The 18,274-nt window shown below is 42.3% G+C and overlaps 1 protein-coding gene across 3 annotated transcripts in view; it reads right to left on the bottom strand.

The window, feature by feature from the left end:
- The window catches only part of LOC122559501 (PDZ domain-containing RING finger protein 4), a 487,868-nt gene that overhangs the window by 17,274 nt on the left and 452,320 nt on the right, over nt 1–18,274 (bottom strand). For all 3 annotated transcript variants that reach the window (XM_043709045.2, XM_043709044.2, XM_043709046.2), the window contains 2 exons: nt 17,710–17,812; nt 4,751–4,852 (listed from right to left, as the gene is read on the bottom strand). In XM_043709045.2, coding sequence (XP_043564980.2) covers nt 4,751–4,852; nt 17,710–17,812 — 205 coding nt within the window. The remainder of the gene's footprint in view (nt 1–4,750; nt 4,853–17,709; nt 17,813–18,274) is intronic.

Consider the following 18,274-nt stretch of genomic DNA (forward strand, 5'->3'; position numbering starts at 1 on the left):
GTTCGACCTAGTATCTCTCAGTTGCAATCTCAGTCCCCTCAGAAACTATACTGTAAATGTGTGCACCCCAAATTCGAATCCAAGTTTCCTAAATCAGGAAAGAAACATCCAAAGCACTTGGACATGCCAACAGAATAGGGACTCTAATTTGACTGATGCAAAGACTGACTTAAAGGAAGGTTGGATATGAAACACAAGTCAATGGTGTTGGAAAATACAGCAAGACATTCCAGACCATGAGGGAATAGGTAAATGCACAGTGATAACAGAGGGCAAGAAGCTCTCAGCCAGTCACATTGCATAGCGATTACTAGATACTGATTTCGGGTACGCACAATTACAAAATAGTTTCTGAGGGGACTGCAATTGCAACTGAGTGATACGAGGTTGAACTGGAGTTTTGCAGAAATGGCACTGAAATGTATTACAAAGCTGCAACATTACTCTTATGCTCAGTTCCGCGACCAATAAAGGCAAGCATGCCGAATGCCTTCTTCATCACCCTATCTTTTTGTTGATTGTCAGCACACAAATTCATCGTTTGATGCTTCTTCTCAAATTGGCATTAAGACCCACAAGCCAGAAACATTTTTCACATAATGGGACCCATATCAAAAGGATCAAGATCAGCAAGTGGATTTATCGAGATCCATTCGAGAAGGGAGGGAGTGTGGACCGAGAGTACACTTCAATGGGATTTTCCACTGTTCCCAGAATAAACCAAGTGAGAAACTCTGATGTTTGCCTTGACACAGCTGAAGAGGCCTCAGCGCAGGATGCTTAAAAGCCCAGTACCATGCGGCCGACCAAAGTGCGTAACAGTCTGAGATGTAAAATGGAAGAGAGGATCTGAGACAAAAGAGGAAAATGGCAGAGACTTTTGACAAGGTACAAGGATTTGTTGTGGAGTATGCCAGAACACAGATCATACAACTGTGCAGCACAGAAATGGGTCCTTCCGTCAACATTGTTGTGCTGAATATGATGCCAAATTAGACTAATCCCTTCTGCCTGCCCTTCATTCATATCCCTCCAATCCTTGTCTATACATGCATTTATCCAGAAGTCCCTTAAATGCCCCTATTGTATCTGCCTTCACCACCACTCCTGGCAGAGCATTCCAGACTCTTACTACTCTCTACGCAAAAAACAAATTTGCCTCTCACATCTCCCTTTTAACTTACCCCCTCGCATCTTAAATGCATGACTGTTAGTTTTAGACATTTCAACTCTTGGAAACAGATTCTGACTGTCAACCCAATCTATGCATCTCATCATTTTAGAGGCTCCTATCAAGTCTCCCCCATAGCCTCTGCTGCTCCAGAGTAAACGACCTGAATTTTTCTAGCCTTTCCTTTAATCCAGACAGCATCCTGATAAACTTCTTCGGAGCCCTCTTCAAACCCTCCATGCCTGGCCTGTAATGTGGCAACCAGAATTGAACATAAAACTGTAAGTATGGCCTAACCAAAGCTTTACAAAGCTGCAACATTACTCTTATGCTCAGTTCCTCGACCAATAAAGGCAAGCATGCCGAATGCCTTCTTCATCACCCTATCTTTTTCTGTGGCTACTTTCAGGGAGTTATGGATTTAGACCCCAAAATCCTTCAGTATATTAATGTTGTTCAGGGTCCTGCCATTACCTTAACATTTCATCTCCCAAAGTGCAGCACGTCACACTTAGCTGGATTAACCTGTATCTGTCACTTCTCTTCTGGTATCTACAACTGATCTATACCCTGCTGTATCCTTTGGCAATCTTGTACACTATCCACAACTCGATCGATCTTTGTCTCACCTGCGAACTTACTGACCCAACTGCGTATGTTTGCATCCAAGTCATTTATATACAGCTATATCGCAAACAGCAGACATTCCAGTACAGACCCCTGGGACACCGCTAGTCACAGACCTCTGACGAGACTTAGCTACACTAGTGCTCTTCAAGAGATCCAACACCACTTCTTTCTTGATCTCAAAGTACACTAGCGCATTACTATGTTTCACACTAATCTCACTATCCTGGGTGAATACTGATACAATGTAACTTACTTAGGATTCCACTCATATCCTCTCCTTTATCTTTGAGCGAAGTGTCCTACCTTCTCCCTAATTATCTTCTTGTTTTTGATGTATGTATAGAATGCCTTGGGATCCTCTTTAAGCCTACTAGCCAAGGTCAATTCATGGGTCCTTCTTGCTCTCCCAAATCCCTGCTTGAGCTCTTTGCTGCTTTCTTTATATTCCTCACAGGCTCTGATTTATGTTTGCTTCTTTTTTCCTTTTGACTAAATTTGCAATCTCCCTTGTTGTCCAAGGGTGCTTCGCCTTGCCATCCTTGGCCTTCTTCCTTTCTGGAATGTGCCAGCCCTGAACTCTGTTCAGAATTTTAAATGATTCCCAAGTGTCAAATGTGGACTTGCCTGATAACAGCTCCTCCCAATTAACTCTCCCTACCTCTTACCTAATACTGACGTAATTTACTCTCCCGCAAGGTCCTGACATACCCTTCGCCTATGTATCGCCAGATCGGCACTACCTTCGCCTATTCGTTTCTCTCGCTTGACTTTGGATTCCTGTTTCAACAAATTAGGTCTCTGAAATGTTCCTCTTTTGTTTCTCAGTTGTGATGGGCTTTTTTACGTATTGTTGCCAAATGGTCTCAGCAATTCTGTGGTGTAATGATTGCGATGTTGAATCAGTTTCGCTACATTCTAGATCTTCAGGACTGGTCTAATCTGGTCAGAGGCAGTTGGCTTTGAGCTGGCACACTCTCGGTGAAATAAATCCTGTTTTGTAATTTTGACAATGAGAACCACTTGAAGTGTGGCTTAATGGCTCCTTGATCACTTCAAAAATAAAAGATCAAGAATATGATTCTGCTGTGTTTTACCTCTGCATGTCTCAGTGTTTCGTGAGACACTGCCTGTGGCTTATTTTGGTCTATGTTTTAGAATAATCCACCTCCCAGACTAGAAATTCTCGGTTAAAAGTCACACAACACTAGGTTATAGTCCAACAGGTTTATTTGGAAGCACTGGCTTGCGGAGCAGCGCTCCGAAATAAACCCATTGGACTATAACCTGGTGTCGTATGATTTTAAATTTTGTCCAACCCAGCCCCTCCACATCATAGGAATTCTCAGGTAATTTTCAACAAGACGCAGTGATCGGTGATCTGGCGATACATCACTACGCAAGGTCATGCTTTGTCAGGAACACCGCTCCTTCTGCCAGGAACAACCCTTTGGACTGTACCCCAGGGTGGGCCCCGGGCAGGAAGACTTCCTTTCCGTACTTGTCGGTGCCTCCGTCTGAAGCGCCCTTCCCTTTCATCCGTCAAGGTAGACCCCATCTTGCTGGATACGAGTTCCCTGCTTGTAGCTCTCTCTCTCTCTTTCTCACGCTCCCCTTCTAGCGAGCGGGGGTGGGGGGGTGGGGAAGCCCTTTCATTTCTTTTGGCTTTTCCCCAAAGGAACCAAATACGAGATTTGAAAATCACTTGCTGACCCAGTGACCATTAAGGTTTGGAATGCACTGCCTGGAACTGTTGGGCAGTCAAGTTCAATCGAAGCGCTCAAGAGGACATTCGATAGAAACAACATAGAAGGTAGTGGGCAAACTGGGAATATGGTCGGAATGCAGAGCCAACGGAGCAAATGGCTTTCTATTGTGTTACAGGTATGGTAATTCTGTGCTATGGTGACTTCGATGATCCTTTGCATTTGGAATGGATGGACTGACACGATTAGCTCCCACTGAAAAATGAATGCGTTTGCCAAACAAGTCGATCCAATGTTGCCCTTGAAATCTAATAGAGTCATAATAACTTTGTCCATCAGCAGCAATACACTGTTCCTTCAGTTAACCAAATACTTAACAGCACAGCACTACACCGACTTGAGAAGTGCAAACATTACCTTGCGGAAATGACTGTTCGGTACCAGACATTTGCCAGGGATAGCTCTCCAATTGTATTCAAGTGTCCTACACCTTTTGTATCCCTTTATACCCAAGCTTCCTACATTAATTCCATTTTAGATGCCTTAGTCGCTACCCAAAATCATACAAATCTGGGCACGGATGTTCGACTGTAGGCAATTACAGATGCATAGCAACAAGCCCAACTGAATAGTTTTGACTTTAACTGTCCAGAGCTGCTGACGCTCCTATATCAGAGCTGAAGGAATGAATTGTTGAAGCTTCCAATGCAGCAGGCATAATTTCAACTGCACATCTCAACAGTCTCCTGACAACTGAGAAACCGAACAGGTAACCCTTCCTAAAATGTGTCTGCATTGAAAATGGCAGAGAGCGCATCGCAGACAGAGAACGGCCCACCTCAAAGTATACACTGCAATTATCTGATGAACTTGGCAGTGAACCTCTCGCTGCACTGACTATAACATTTCCTTGATGAATGCAATGCCTTCACTCTTCCCCACATCCCTGCAAGCAATCTTTCAATTAAGAAGCCAGAGCCCTGACTGATGAAAGCATTGGTGTAAAGAGACGGCATGTGTGGAAAGTACATGTGATTTCTGTCATTTAATTTTCCTTCGCTCTGACAATGTTCAGTAATTAAGATCTACCATTAAAACATTTGCTTAAAATAAACAGGCTGTAATAATCATATTATCCGGGCGATGCGATTTACCACAGCAATTACAAGTGACAACGCTTGGCGCACTGCCAAGCCTCGACAGTCAATTTCATGATAGGCTGGCGCTTCCTTCCACAGGAGCTTACCTCGCTCACGTAGATGCCACTGTCGTCCTCGTCGTCGTCAGTTCGGTAGCAGACAGTAAGGCCTAGCTTCTCCTGGCTGCTGATGCGGCACAGCTCAACCTCCTGAAAGAACACACACAGTACTGGCCGTTAGTTACCTGTTCTGTTTCTCTCACCTCTACTGCCTTACACTGTGCCTTGAGCCATTTGGCCTGTTTCCAAAACACCAAGAATTTCACTCTCCTGAGACACTTGCCTCCCATTCAGCTGGCCTGACCAGTGTTTAAACACGTCATGTGTGCTGGTCATTGCAAAACATTTTCTCACAAAATCCTGTCTTGTGTAAAGGATGCTTGCAATGACTGGAGCTAACCAGTTCCCATCATGTACTTTTGAGACAGTGACTGACAAAATATGCGTTCAGTTCCAAGGGGAAGTCCTGATTTAGCACACAACTGTTTCTGGAAACAGTGACAGCAATGTCTTCAAACTGGAAAAGTTTAATTCAGAGGTGGTACCCCGTCTAGTCATCATAGAAGGCGACATTGAGGCAAAGGCTGGTTTGTCCTCCCCACGTCAGTTTCTCCCTTAACTATTTGCCATTAGCTCGAAAGCAAAAGTGGAGATCCGTAATGGACAGTAAAAAATAAATTACACCACCGAATACAAAGATGCCAGTTAGGGAGGAAGCAGCACCTTACATGGCTTAAACTGAAGGACAGCAAGAGGGGAGTGGAGACACAATGTCTAAATCTACAAGGTACGGGAGCATGTTTATATCAAAGACCAGCATCTCCAAGACAATGACCATCAGGAACTCCTCTGTGATATTTCCAGGAGTGCCAAATGCAAATGGAGCCTGTCACTGGGCCATGATAGGAAGTGGTCAACCGTCAGTTTCAGGGACATCCAGACTGCATTGCAGCTAGGTTCTCCAGCTCAGGAAACAAACTGGGACAAAGGAGATAAACAAATGCTGCTTGTAGATCTTTTCTCACATTGTTTCCTGGCAGGCATGGAGCTGCACTTCTTTTGCCATGACAATGAGTGTTGGCACACTGACTCATCAATAAAACCGCAGCATCTGAACCCAACGCTGCCTTTACCCTGAGGAGGGATCACTGCCAATTAAGTACAGGAATCCTGATTAATTTCATCTCCCTTGCCCAGTACAACCTCTTCACTACCTCTATTATAGGCCATGCCTAGAAATACATTCTGGAGAAACTATAAGCGAATGCTCCCAACACTGTTCAGTACGATTATTTCTGCACCTCTATCCCCTGTTCAGCTCTGTATGACAACATTTCACATTGCTAAAGTGGAGGGGTGGGGGCTGAGTAAAGAGTCAAGAAAGCTGAATTGAAGAGCTGCCGAGAAGGAGAAAAATCAGTGGCAGTTATGCAGAAAGGAATAAAGAGAACAAAATAAACTAGAGATGAAACACAGAAATAGATACATCGACATTCTCTATTACTCAATCAAAAATTTCCTTTCGACATGCCAAATGACATACACTGGCCAACCCTCACAATATGGAATCCACCTTGGTTAGAGAACCTACTACATGGTACTATGACCTTTGAAACTGGATATTGTTTTTTTAAACAACCAGAAAATCTCTTTTTCCACATCTGTGATGTGCACCATTGTGCAATAGCCAAACTGTAGTGAGTTAATATTCCTCACTTTCCAGCGAAGGAATTCGACCAAGTGAATGACTACATTTCCACAAACTCTCAATCCTTCTTATATAATGCAAACACAAGACCTATAGTCTTCAACGATGCAGTCAGCAACGGAAACCCCAAGCGATCGGCAGAGACCGTGAGAGATGGTAGTTGAGCTGAGCCCGAGGCAACAAACGTGTGCGAGATAACTTATAGTTCCTGTCAGCAGACACACCATTATTGTCCAGGTATTTGCCAATCTATACAATACCACAGTGAGTTCCTGTTTAATGGAGACTTTATCAATAGTGGCATATGCAATCCTTTTTGGTCTACACTGTCTCAATTCAAAATTCTTTTATTCATATTAACAATGGCAATCTACCAGAGAATTTAAAAAAGTAAGCTTCATCGTAGGGGAAGTTTGGCTAAATTATTTTGGACATTCATATCTTAGCCACTCTGCCACCTTGTGACTAGTCACACGCAGGTGCCATTTACACAAATTTGACCGTGAGAATAGCTGGACGGAAAGGTGTCATTTGGCTTCTTGGGCCTGCAGCGCCATTCGACTAAATCAAGATTGAACTAAAGTTCAACTTTTATTAACTATGTTTATGACGTTGGCTGTTTTTGCAATAGCATTTGTTTTCCAGAAGAGTAAACAGTGTGCCAGGGCAGGCTACTTAGAGACAAAACAAACCGCAGATGCTGGAATCCAAGGTAGACAAGCAGGAGGCTGGAAGAACACAGCAACCCATCATCATCAGGAGGTGGAGAAGTCAACCCGAATCCTAAAGAAGGGTCACAACGGCAACGTTGACTTCTCCACCTCCTGATGCTGGCTGGCTTGCTGTGTTCTTCCAGCCTCCTGCTTGTCTACCATGGTAGGCTAGTTGGCCACAAGACTATCACAGCCAAGCTGCATCCTATCCTCGGCTGACAGAACCCCACAAAAGTTGTCTTTCAAAGCAGGAATGACAAGTTGTGCTTTTGCCTCCAAAGCCCAGGATTCATTGAATGCAAAGTGTTTAATGTTGCCTCTCACCGCAGGCTTTGTGTTTCAGTATTCGCTTCCAGATCATTTAATGTGGAGTACTTCACATAAACTATTGTCGTTTTATGCAGTGACTCAGGAATTGAAAAGAAAACCAAACCGAAAAGATGCAATTTATGCACAGAATCATAGAACCACAACAGCACAGGAGGCCATTTCGCAAATTGTGTCTGTCCTGTCTCTTTATGGGTGACTCAGTAAACCCGACCCTGCTTCCACCTTTTCCACAGAGCCCTTCGAATGCCCTCTCTTCAGGCATTTATGAATTTTTCTTTTGAAAGCCATGATTGATTCTGCCTCCACCACACTGTCTGAACGTGAATTTCAGATTTTAACCCCACATTTGTTTTTACAATTTTTTTTAAAAATAGAACCTCTCCTTGACCTGAGAAGTTCATCATCCCTACACCTCCTCCACAGGCAGAGATGTTGGAACTTTGGCTCTTAAATCAAGTGCACTTTCTATTGCAAAGTGTGGTGCTTAGCCAGAGTCCTAGCTCCCAGTCTGTACTGAAGTAGTTCACATTAGCCTAAATGAAAATGGAGCTTTGAGTGGGGGAAAGGAGGGGTGGGTGAATCAGCATGTAGGACAGCGGCATCTGAGACGATATTACAACTGTTCTCAGAGTTCTTCCTCTGTGGGGAAGTGATGATTCCTACTTGTTAATTCAGTGACCTCTGCTGGACAGAAATGCTTGAAGATAGTGAAAGAACATTCCAGATGTGCTTTCTGTTACATGCTGCGATCAATACTTCATCTCCTTGTGCAATCATGGTGAATCATATCAAAAGGTGTTATGGACGAGACCCTTCAAAATATTTGAAAAAGATAGCCTAGCTCCTTTTGTCTTCTTATATAAAGGTTGACATGAAGTGGCGCTTTCCAGATGTGATGTGATCGGCCAACAGCTCAACATTAAGAAAAACACAATTTGTTTGAACATTGTAGGTAAACTACAAACAGAAGAAAGAGACATTTAGAATAACTTAACTTGAAAATTTAACCAATAAACAGATACACTAACTATTACTAATCAACTATTCCAATATCTTAATCCAATCTTTTAAACATACCCCTTGGCAAAAAAGTAAATTCAGACACAGGTTTGGAGGGATATGGGCCAGATGCTGGCAGGTGGAACTAGATTGGGTTGGGATAACTGGTTGGCATGGACAAGATGGACCGAAGAGTCCATTTCCATGCTCTACATCTCTACGATTCTATGACTCTATGACATTCCCACATGCAGGGGGAATTGAAGAGTGTGGTGCTGGAAAAGCACAGCTGGTCAGGCAGCATCTGAGGAGCAGGAGAGTCAACATTTCAGGCATAAGCTCTTCATCAGGAATGAGGCTTGTGGGCCAAGGGGTCTAAGAGATAAATGGGAGGGGGTTGGGGTTGGGGCTGGGGGGGGTTGCAGGAAGGTAGCTAGGAATGCGATAGGTAGATGAAGGTGGGAGTGATGGTGATAGGTCGGAGTGGAGGGTGGAGCAAATAGGTGGGAAGGAAGATGGACAGCTACACCGTTCAAGAGAGCGGTGCTGAGTTGGGAGGTTGGGACTGGGATAAGGTGGGTAGGAGGGGAAATCCAGAAACTGATGAAATCCACATTGATCCTGTGTGGTTGAAGTGTTCCCCATTGGAAGATGAGGCATTCTTTCTCCAGGCGTGCAGTTCTCCAATCCAGGAGGGAAACATTAGCAAGAGAAAATCCAGAGAGTGTGGCATCCACTGAAGCTCCAACTGTTGAGACTCCAACAGCTTCTGATGCTACTTGAAAAAAAACACCCAGAAATCTGGATCTGAGAGAGTTGGCTACACGCATTCAGGCTATTTAAAAAAGGCCTCACAAGTAGTTTACACAAGTGGCCTGCAATAGCCAGTGTGGTGCCTCTGCCTCATAATTGCTCTTCAAAAAAAAGACAAAATAAAACGGACAGTATCATCACAATAGGCACCAAACTCCTTTCCTATCCAAATAGCCCTATCTTCAGATATTAGGCTCAGTTATGCATTTGCTGTGTTTGAACATGGGCATTAACTGAGCATATGATCAGATTCAGACATGATGCTGCTTTGGGTGGATTGTCTAAAGATACAAAATCAGAAATTGCTGGAAAAACTAATTGGATCTGGCAGCATTTGGGGAAAGAAAGCACAGTTAGCGTTTCAAGTTTAGTGACTCTTCAGATTTCTGATTTTTTTTAGATTAGATTACATTACAGTATGGAAACAGGCCCTTCGGCCCAACAAATCCACACCGACCCGCCGAAGCGCAACCCACCCATACCCTACATTTACCCCTATACCTAACACTACGGGCAATTTAGCATGGCCAATTCACCTGACCCGCACATCTTTGTGACTGTGGGAGGAAACCGGAGCACCCGGAGGAAACCCACGCAGACACGGGGAGAACATGCAAACTCCACACAGTCAGTCGCCTGAGTCGGGAATTGAACCCGGGTCTCTGGCGCTGCGAGGCAGCAGTGCTAACCACTGTGCCACCGTGCCGCCCGTGTCTGACTTCCACGATCCCACACTTCTGAGCCTACTGCCAACTCACCCAAGAGAACAGCTAACAAGTCTGCATTTATAAAGCCTCTTTAATGTCCTAGAAGACCTTAAGGATTTTGCAGATAACTGAATACTTTATAACTTTCATCACTAGTGCAAAGTAGGTTAATAACAATGCCTTCTTGTGGAGGTGTCATGTTTCTGTGGAACTACTGTATATGGACTTTGCATACATCTTTAAGACTGAAGGAATTGGGAAAAACTTGCAATGATTTAAATATTTGTTTTGCAAACTAGTTTTCAAAGCTATGTGACCATTTTTTCCAGTGTTTTGAGGGTGCTTCTTTTTAGGTAAATCTCTTCTCGATACATTTTTAGTTTGAATCAATCTAAGAAAGTGTATCTAACCTGCCAGCCATAACTGTATTAGAATCTCCACACATTCTCTGCCTGTTGATGGTTGTTCAAGGAGATTATGATTCGAGGCAGTTCTTTTCATCATACAAGCTGCCCCACATCACAGTACTCTGGTCCTTCAGCCAATGATGGATACGTCTAGAATTGTAATTAAAGTTGGGCTTTCCCTTCCTATTAGACAGGGTGTGAAACGACAGAAAACTTATCTGGAAATCACCAAGTCATTACAATCCCGACTCTATCCATGGAGCGAGAAAACAAATTTGAATATAAATCAGCTGTAAGTAGAGGTATCCATTTAATTTGACATGTTGAAGATTGTGTTGACATGCAGAAAAGCAAACAAAGAATGAATGCGCAGCTTTGCTGAATTGATCCAGCCAAGGACAGACAGACAAGGTAGAAGGGAAAGCTCCTCTCCACAATGTCATGGTGCATGATGCAGGGAACATCATTCCCTGTAATTAGTAGAGGGCAAATGGAAGCAAATGGATGGGCAGAGGACAAAGAACAGAGACTTAAAGGAAATGAAATGAAAGAGGGAGAGTAGTAGGGATGGAAATTAAATACAAGGCAAGGACAAACAGCACAGGAGATGAGAAGGGGAATTAACTAAGAAAGACAAAATAAAAAAAATGAGAAATGTAAAGGGAGTAAGGAAGTGAAAAGAGAGAGAAATGAGATAGAAGAAAAAAGGAACAGGGAGAGGAAAGATAAGCAGAAGCGGAATAAAGTGATGAAAGAGAAAGGAGATGAGAAAGGAAGAATAAAAGAGATAAGATAAGAAAGGAAAAAGAGAAAATGACTACACATTGACCAATATCTTGAAACAACACAATACATCACATTGTCAGTAAGGCACAGAGTCTGAGGAGTAATGGAATGCTGTTGTAAACTCAAACAGGCCCGAGTTTTAATTTTCTCAAGGCACTAAGCCAAAGTGAAACACAAAAGAAATCCTGAGAGCCCTTCCGACAATCTCATTCCATCCTCATTCCCTGGTACAGAGCTGAAACATGCTGGGCATTTCTGACTCTTAAATCTTTCCTTAACAAGTGCTGAAAAGAAATAAATTTGAAGCGCCCTGACATATTTGTTCTTGCGTCTTGCCTGTCACTTGCATCCTTTTTTTCCCCCTTCTCCACCATACCATGCTGGTGATACATTCTGTGAAGGCTGTGGTTTGGGGGGGAGGGGGGGGGAGCGGAGAGGGTCTAGAGTGCTGAGAAACACAGACTTAAATTGGAAAATTCATTACCAGTGACAACTATGGATGACAACCATCACAGGTGCATTGAATGTCAGCATTTTGCACAGAGCCATTGTAAACACATGCATCATTTACAGAGCACCAACATTCCAGCTACACAATGCAGGCTCTTTTTTAGCTGCTTTGCACCGGAGGGTGTGTTTTTCAGCTCAGCTTTGCACAGACAGTAAATTTATGTCTTTTGTTTTAATTTTCTCCTTTTATTTGTGCCAAATATATCACTGACTATTAATTTGTCTGCTTCCTCTAATCTCCACATAGCACCGGGGTACCCTGATAATGATCGGACGCTATTCATTAGGAAGCTGGTTTAGCTTCATGTGTAATCAAACACCAAGGCCTGAAGACTAAATGAAAACAATTTATTTAAAAATCCCATTTCTGCTTTTACTTCAAGGAATTCAGAACAGACCATTTGTCACTGATGAAACATTTCAGATTCATTCTAAAACAATGTCAATATGTGCCGTTGCTCTGGGGTAGAAACAGGAACTTGCAGTCCATTAGGTAATCCCTCTCCCATCACACCTTCCCAAGTACATTTCACTTCAGTCTTTGCCTTTCTAACGTATTAATCTCTGTCGCCCAAAACTGCAGCCACCCTCTTACACACTTTTCCTCTTTCTTCGCTATGCCAAAACCATGTCTCTTAATCATGCTCCAAACTCCTTTGCTTCTTTCCTTGCTCAGTCTCCAAACTTTCAAAATCCAACCTGGATGGCATCTGTCTGCTACTTCCTAATTTACCTCTGTTCTTCTCAGTGCTGGTGGGGTGTGACATTATGAGGGCATTATATCTAAGCCCCTTGGTGAAAAGGTAAGACCAAACCTTTCCCTCATTCATAGACTGTCATTTACAAAATGCACAATGTCTTTACACTTCATTTACAAATTGGTAGATGACCACAAGCTGTTCAGCTCCTAAAGCTCATAGAACCCTAACATTGCACAACTGCAGTTTATTCACTTTCAAATGATAATGATCTGAGTGACCATGGCTGAAGTTTTACAGAAAAATGTACCACAAAACTGTAAATGTCACTGATTATTTTCCTTAAACCCTCACCCCATCCTTTTCAGGGGCATTGCAGCTACCTGTATGCTATAAAATGGTGGAACCAAATGATGTGATATGTGTCGGTCAATACCTTTCTACAATCCTTCTTATCTTCCCATCTTTCCCAAAGATGGCAACTTAATGCAGTGCTGCAGACTTCAGGAGAATGGCACAGTCAGGGTACATTGCTGCAGAATGCATGAGAACAAATCAGCCTCTATATATGTTATAGACACCAGAACACTCAGCCAGGGTACAATGCTACAGACACCAGAAGAATACAGTGATACCCCACACAACAAGAGGATCACTTTGTATCTTAGCCCAAGCTTCTGCAGTGAGCATAGCTGAACTAATATCCATCATGGCAATGTATCTACACAAACATTACAAAGTAACTGGACGGTGATTAGGAACACAGACCTAGTTGATATTTGGTTTCTCATCAGGCACCCCCACTGTAATCATGGGTGACAGCAAGCTGACTCAGCACATCACAGTGGCTGAACCTGGGGGCTGTAAGCGAGGAAGCCACATTGCATGACATCCAATCACACGACTGTGAAACAACAATTATGGTCTTCATTTACATTTACTAGAAAAATAATGGGGGATATTTTTAAAAGGTAAGGAACTTTTTATTGAGATAATCTGCCAACTTTATAACGTAAAACAAATCGTTGTTGAGAACATCTTTCAATATCCTCCCCTTGACTCGTCCAACCCATGCACCACTGAGGGATGTCAGGAACAAGAAGGCTTCTTGAAAGCAATGCTGTCTAATGTCCAGAAGCCACAAAGCGGAACACTCTGCAGGCCCAGCTTGTAGCATTATTGCCAGGACCGGAGACTTCACTAAGTTCAATTCAAAACTTCTTTCCCTCACTGCATTCTTAACAGTGACTCTTTAACTACTTCCCCATCAGTGACATCAAGACAAGGAGCAGGTACATCAGACCCATGGTATTCCCGACTGTCTGACCACGTCTTAAAAAGTTCAAAACCGTTTTGGATTCAGTTAGTTTCTTCTTGATTATTTTTGACCAAAAATAATTCCTCTAAAATGATAAAACCCGCAAGTAAATAACCTTCAACAATAAACTTTCAAAAAGGAACTGGATGTACGTTTAAAAAATGATAAATGTCAGGACTGTGGAATAAGAATGGGGAATGGGATTAATCCAGTAGCTCTTCCTAAAATCGAACAAGTGCAATGCCTTCCTTCTGTGATACATGTTGCTATTTTGTTTTAAACTACATCTTTAATTTTACGTCACCTATCATTTTGTTTCAGTCAGTCCTAACCTGCTTGGTAGCACTTGCAACCTGATATTTGGTTTGAGCCTGATAATTCAACTAGTGCTCATACCATAAAGATTTCATGCAAGGAGAGAGGAGCAGAAATATTTGATGCCTGGAAGCAGTTTGGAGTGGCCTATGTTAGTAAGCATTTATTATTCCTTGTAAAAATGAGTACCTTGTTCTATAATCATGGCTCGTCAATATATTGCAAGGTTGGAAAGTATAATAGTCCTTATCTGGGGCCTGCACTACAAAGTAAACAGTAATAGTGATTCGGCTAGCGACAGTGTCTTGTTCTTCTTCAATATTTACTGGATTCTGACAAGTCAAGTCGTTTTACTAAACAAATCACTTCTGCTCCAGCTTATGCTGCTGTGTGGTTCACAATTGTTATTACAAAGAACGAGATGGATGGAAAAGAGCTACACAATACAAAGCAAGATTTACTGGTGGCAACTAGAGTTTCCCATCTCACTGCCTTTGGTTAAAAACAAACAGTAAGCAGGTCTCTCTCTCACCCTCAGTGCAGTGGATATATCTGCTAGAAACGCTGTGAAGTAGATTCAGTGCTTATCTCATCAGGAAGGTTATTTGGTCTTGAAAGGTTGGAGGTGGAAGCATGTGAATCGATGGGCAGAACATGCATCAACTGCTTCTTCCAAAGAGCTCAGATGGTGACAGAACCTCTGTCTACACATTGCTAACTGGCCACAAAATCAAAGCTTCTTAAAGAATTACAACTTTTTCGCCACTAGCAGAACACCTCTTCTAAAGTCTCTAAAACAATCGAGCTCTATTCTTAAATCTCAAGAATGCAAACGGATTTAAGTTTTGACACTAGACACCCTTTAACCTTTAATAAGGCTGTGAAAGAAACAGCACCTTCAGCAGCTTAAAAAAAGGGGAAAATGAAATCTATATGGGGATGCTTTCCCTGGAGCATTGGACGCTGAGGGGTGACCTTATAGAGGTTTATAAAATCATGAGGGGCACAAATAGGGTAAATAGACAAGGCTTTTTTCCCTGGGGCGGGGGAGTCCAGAACTAGAGGGCATAAGGTTTATGGTGAGAAGGGAAAGATTTAAATGGACCTAAGTGGCAACGTTTTCATGCAGACTGTGGTGCATGAATGGAATGAGCTGCCAGAGGAAGAGACTGGTACAATTACAATATTTAAAAGGCATCTGGATGGGTACATGAATAGGAAGGGTTTAGAGGGATATGGGCTAAGTGCTGGCTATTGGGACTAGATTGATTTCGGATATCTGGTCGGGCTGGACGAGTTGGACTGAAGGGTCTGTTTCTGTGCTGTACATCTTTACAACTCTATGGCTAAATGTACAAATGTTAGGCTAGAGGAACAAAAACTGATGTTAAACATTTTTAAACATCTCAGTACAATTTAAAAACGTCAACTCCAAACTCCCCCGATCTGATCACCACCCCAGTTGGCTATTGTAGTTGATATAAGAATGGTTGGCCTTCAAAACTATTGACTAAAATGGTGACAAATGTTCAACACCAACTGTTGAAATTTGGAAATGAAATTCAGTTGGATAGAATGGGACAGAAGTGACAACTGTTCTCAGGATCCCCGTACAGAACGGTAACTCTTAAAAGGAAATTTGTACTTCCAGTTAATAGCTGAGCAAATATCACATTAAACTTTCACGCTTTAAGACATTTAATGGAACAACAGTCTACAAACATTTGACAAAGTATTATTATGTAGACAGATTCCAGCCTCGGGTGACTGTCTCTGTGGAGTTTGCTTATTCCCCTAGTGTCTGCGTGGGTTTTCTCCGGGTGCTCCAATTTCTTCCCACAGTCCAAAGATGTGCAGTATAGGTGAATTGGCCATGCTAAATTGCCCGTAGTGTTCAGGGATGTGTAGGCTAAGTGCATTAGTTAGGATAATCGTAAAGAAATAGGATAGGGGAATACGTCTGGGTGGGATACTCTTCAGAGGGTCAGTGTGGATTTGTTGAACCAAATGCTGTTTCCACACTATAGAGATTCTATGAAATATCCCAGAGAGCTCAACTCTCTTTCGTCATGAAACTAAAGGAACAGTTCAAAGCATTCTCAGCACTTTTCTGGAAAGTTCCCATTCTTCCCTGTTAAAGTACAGGCTGCTGCTCTTGTCACAGAGTGTAAATATTTTGTACCTTCTTCCCAGTAAAACAATGAGTCTTTGTTTGATTTCAAACAATGAAACCACCTAGGCTGCTATCACGCCAACTTCAAAACACCACTCCTTACCTCCCTTCGGTTTACTGCAAATTGAAAGACACGGTGCCAAAACGTTCAGAGTTTACGAACCTCTTCGTTGGAACACTAGTCAGCCATCTATTTGAAATATATGCCCAGGTGGGTCACGCAAAGAAAAACTGCTCTTTCTAATTTATCACACAGCACCCTGTCATCGTTCCTGCAAAATGTTCAATGCAGATATTACATTTCTTGAGCAGTCATGTGCGACTGCACTCTCACAAAACATGTTGAAGTGCCACGGTAGGCTTTTCCATCTTCCACAACTGCACAGCTATCCATCTTGCTCACCTTTCTGCCTTTTGGGAATATTGCTTTTCTGCATGCTCAACATCTTTGAGATTGAGGGCAAAGACGAGCAGATGAATTAACAGTTGGCAATGGAATGCACCCTATTTTGGCAAGCATTTCTGGCAAACAAATTTGCTTACTGACAATCATTAATTATATGAATGCCCCAGAAATAACGTCAATGCAGTATTTTCTTCCCCATGTATCGCTGAATGAAAGATGACCGACATTAGTAAAAGTTGAACCTCTGTAAATGAACTGGAGATAAGTCTGTCTTTATTTACCAAAAAAATACAATTTCCAAGTTGTCACATTGAAAAAGGACAACAATAAATCTGCTCCCTTGTAATTTGTTGTGAGAACACAATAATTTCATTTCATTTTTCTGTCGGTTTAAGGCCGCTTTTGTTATGCGATCAACTATTGTATAATGTTTTATTCCCTTATTTGAAGAGCTCCTGTCTGAAAAAGGACATTTTTCTATTTAAGTCTCATGTCAAACACTCTTTATTCTAGTCAGGAGGTTTTGCCTTGGGCTGCAAAATCACAGCCGATATTAAATTAATGACTGTGATGGTGTGATTAGTGGAGATTACAAGCTATTGAATAGAAGTCAAAGCGACATTCAGTTCTCCTTTAATACCCGGGCTTTTCATTATTAGCAACTAATAAGATGACTGGCTTGTCATGTGAAAGTCTACTTTAACATACGATCTGATAACTTGTTTCAGATTTCAAAATTTCTCACAGCTTGTATTAAAAATATCCCCTAGCAAACACAGGTGGCAGGAAAGCTTGTCAAATTGCACTTTGCTACTCTCACAGTCTGGTATTGACACAACTACAAGAATTAAAACTGGTGGGTTTTGCAAGTTGGTGTTTTCTTGTAATTTCTTTTCTGCGTGTAGAGTGGATTTTATAGAGGCAGTCCAAACAATCAATTTGGCTCATTTCATAATGATTTACATTTTCCTGATAGAGCATCCCATTTGGTTCAGAGAGCAAGACTGCAGAAAGATGTCGAAAACACTGTTTGAGCCTCATTAAAAGTAGTTAAAAAGCACTTAGAGACAGAGCTAACAATCCTGTCAGTTTTGTTTCTCTATCCAAACGGATTGCTGCCTTACCTCATACTCCAGCTCGTCGGCTCGATCCCCATCATGTGCCAAGTTGGGAAGGTAATCGCTGGCTTCATAGTAGTCGTGGGCCATGGGATGGAGAGAGTGACAGCTGCGAGGGAAGATACAAAAACTCAAATGAGAGCCTGAAGTGGCTAAAATCACCTTCTTCCTAAAATCATTCTACTCCTGACAGACTGTGCAGAGTTCTGTTCCCTTCTGAAGCTTACACTAAAGGAATCATGGAACACAAAAGACACCCACTTGGCCCATCGTACCTGTGTTGGCTTTTCAAAAAGAGCAATCAATAAGTCCCACTTTCCCAATTCTTTCCTTTATGGTCCTGCATAACATTCTTGCTCAGGAATGATACATTGAAAAATAGAAACTGAAGTGCAGTCATCAGAACAAGTGTCAGCTAACATCAAACCTCTATATCTCATGGCACTGGAGTATGGTGTGCCAAAATAATTCCAATCACATCCTCACATGACTGCTACCAAGAATAAAGGACGTGCACCTTTTACATCCCAAAAGAGCTTCGCAACCCATCAAGTGGTTTGGAAGAGAAGTT

Source organism: Chiloscyllium plagiosum, unplaced genomic scaffold, assembly GCF_037043375.1.
Source record: "Chiloscyllium plagiosum isolate Xiang-an unplaced genomic scaffold, Cpla_swu_hap1 HiC_scaffold_19, whole genome shotgun sequence".
NCBI lineage: Eukaryota > Metazoa > Chordata > Chondrichthyes > Orectolobiformes > Hemiscylliidae > Chiloscyllium > Chiloscyllium plagiosum.